Source organism: Orussus abietinus, unplaced genomic scaffold (assembly GCF_000612105.2).
Source record: "Orussus abietinus isolate OABI.00-Male unplaced genomic scaffold, Oabi_2.0 scaffold314, whole genome shotgun sequence".
Taxonomy (NCBI): Eukaryota; Metazoa; Arthropoda; class Insecta; order Hymenoptera; family Orussidae; genus Orussus; species Orussus abietinus.
Genome location: NW_019394544.1, coordinates 11,474 through 14,469, shown reverse-complemented (window position 1 = coordinate 14,469; position 2,996 = coordinate 11,474). Strand labels below are relative to the sequence as shown.

Sequence of the window (2,996 nt, the reverse complement as noted above, 5' to 3'; positions counted from 1 at the left end):
GCGGTGTCCAATGTTGGATCCAAATACAGCTACTTTGGCATCGTCAGCTGCATATCCTTGGATCAGATATCTGGGCCACAAGTACCCATTAGAAGTCTTTCTGTTTACGAGATGATAAAGTTCCCGCACTCTTTCTTCCCTTCCAAAAAAGAAGGGGTCGAGTAAATTGAGCTGGAAAACCTCCGTTTGTACTTGATCTGCTGATGCAAGGGCTCTCGTGAGTTCAACTTTTAAATCCATGGTAGAGTCTCACGTCAATGAGATCTACCTGTGTACCTAATTCTAGACTCAACGTTCAGCTCCCGTGGTTTTGCAGGTTGTATATTTCTGCTAGGACACCTTTTCTTGGCTCGCCATCGGCGTTCGTTATCAAAACTGGAGTCTTTTAGTTGAGACCCGTGCATATACTCATTTCTCGCCCAGAGAAGGAATGATCGAACAAATGAAGCCAGACATCCATCTTCTATACATGGCCACTTCCGACATGGTGCAGGGGCTGTCATGAGCCCAACTCCAACATCTAAGCAGTATCGAAGGTTTCTATGTTGGCCATTGACGTACCTAACGTTGGGCCTAACGTTCATCTGCCGGGGTTCCACAGGTTGCACATCTTGGACTGGTTATAGGTTCCCTTCGGCAGTACCAGAATCCATCAGTCCGCTGCCTTCGTCGATCTCCTTCCAAAGGGACATTTCCACTTCTCTGCAGAGCAAAAGAGGACACCAAGAGAAGGTGAGCGGAGAGCGATCGAACAAATCAAGGTCTAGGAATTCCTTCCGTAGGTACTTTGCCTGGTGATGGTCTGCGTGGTGCAGGGACTGTCGTGGGCCGAACTCAGCCTGACCACGGAACTGTGTGGTGGGTTTGTGTTCTGCCCGTTCTCGTTGCGAACCGTGTCTCCACCCACGCAGCCCATTCCCAGTCTGCTACCTTGGCCCCTGGAGCTGCAGACCAACAACTCTCGCATACCTTTGCGGAAGTTTCGCGACAGGAAAGCGTACAACAATGGATTGAGACAGGAGTTCGTGTAGGAGATCAGGAAGGTAGAGACGGTTAGGATGGTGCTGAAATCCGACGTCCGGTCGTAGTTTGGATCCCAGTGAAGCCACACAATGCGAGCTTGCTGTGGCAGGTTGCAGACCGCAAACATCATCACTACGGCGATCAGCATCCTGATTGGAAGAGTTAAGAAAATGGTAACGAATGTCGGAGAGATTTGAGAAACTGACAACGATACGGTGATTTGGACCTATTCGATTGTTCCATAAGTTCCCGCGTTAATTTTTATTTTATTTCTTTCCTCGCCATTTTGTCTCTTGTTTGACAAAGGGTATATATGCATTCGAAAGCCGTTTTCTTGCTGTACAAAATTATAAGCATCGTTTTTTTTAATAACTTAATTTGAACTAACTTTTGGGCTTTTGAAATGGAAGTTTCCGGAGGCAAAAAAATTCGTTTTGAACCCTTGCTCTGTTTCGCCTTTTGTCGTGGTCAAAAAGCTACAGAAAGTTCGTTGACGAGCATCTCGTGGCGCTTTTGAAGGAGGATGGCCGTCAGAGATGCCGAAAATTGGCTGAGAAGATGGACCGTGGCCTTGTGACAATCTCTTGACATTCAATCTCTCGATTGGGTAAATCTATGAGATTTACTCAATAACTCGGGGCTTGGGAGCCGTACATGTTAAGCGACGACAACAAAGAAAATCGCCGTATCAAAGCTGCTCAAAATCTCGCCCGTCATCACACAACACGCGGTCACAATCAACGATTTCTATATCGAGTTGTCCCCGGAGATGAGAAATGGTGCCTTTACGTCAATATGAAGCAAAGGAAGGAGTGGACGGCATCAGGAGACACCCCCAAAGACCCAATAGAGCAAGGGTCGAAAACGGATGTTCTTGCTCCCTGTACCTTCCATTTCAAAAGCCCGAAAGTTAGTTAAAATTAAGCTTTTAAGAAAAACGATGCCTATAGTTTAGTACAGCAAGAAAAGGTCTTTCGAATGCATATATACCCTTTGTCAAACAAAAGAAATAAAATTTAAAAAAACGCGGGAACTTACGGAAGAACTCAATAAAATCGTTTGGAGTTGTTGATTTACCTGATGACTCCCCGTCTCGCCCTTAGAACATTTCTGCTGGATGTGTGGACGTGGTGGACCCTGCCGTTCCTGGCCCTGGCAACTAGCCCAGGACCACCAAGGGCGGTTCCACTTCTCCACAAACCGACGGCTATCCTGGTGTACAGACAACACATCAAAAACAGAGGCAGCAGGTACAGGAAGACGAGATTCACCGCGTCCAAAACGTTTTTGTTGTGCTTCTTCATGTTTGGCATGCAAATCACGTCCACCTCCCCAGTGTCCAGGTGGTTGTCGATGGTCTCTACGTAAATGAACCTAGGGGATGCATATATGGCTGCCAGCAGCCATACTATCCCTATGACGACTCTTAGGCGACGTCTGGTCAACATTGACCTACACTTTATGGGGTGCACGATTGCCAAGTATCTCTCACAGCACACCACTACCAGGATCATGATGCTGGCCGTGTAGGAGAGGGCGTGGACGAACATGTAGACTTTGCAGAGGAAGTCTCCCAAACGCCAGCTGTTCATCAGGTAATTCGTTAGCGTCTGGTAGACACAGAAGACGCCGACGCAGAGGTCCGCCATTGCCAGGTTCGCGAGGAAGAAGTTGGTGATGCTTCTTAGACGGCGGGAAAACGTCACCACCAGAATCACCAACAAGTTTCCTGGTGACATACAGATCATGCTTCTGAATATACAGAAACATTCGTTAGAACACACAAATTTTAAGGGTAAACTTCAAAAACGTAGATAACACAACAAACATACTAATGTGATCACCACCAGGACCATCAGTGAGTGTTCTGTTGATGATGAAATCATGTCTCTCAGGCCTCAGTTAATCACCACGATGACAAATCGTCTCCCACTAGTTATGTGCAGATTTGCTCGTAGACAATCTCTTAAGAT

At 46.8% G+C, this 2,996-nt stretch overlaps 1 protein-coding gene across 1 annotated transcript; it reads right to left on the bottom strand.

Moving 5' to 3' along the window:
- Positions 1-763: 763 nt before the first annotated feature.
- On the bottom strand, positions 764-2,771 carry LOC105702674 (trissin receptor). Its single transcript, XM_023432668.1, has 2 exons — positions 2,101-2,771; positions 764-1,172 (listed from the first exon to the last, which is right to left on the bottom strand). The coding sequence occupies exons 1-2, from the start codon at positions 2,769-2,771 to the stop codon at positions 764-766; spliced, it is 1,080 nt and encodes a 359-aa protein (XP_023288436.1).
- Positions 2,772-2,996: the final 225 nt, after the last annotated feature.

Coding starts and splice junctions, on each gene's coding strand:
- LOC105702674 (XM_023432668.1), bottom strand. CDS start 2,771: ATGATCTGTATGTCACCAGGAAACTTGTTGGTGATTCTGGTGGTGACG. Junction 1,173..2,100: donor GCGAGACGGGGAGTCATCAG/GTAAATCAACAA, acceptor TCTTCCAATCAG/GATGCTGATCGCCGTAGTGA.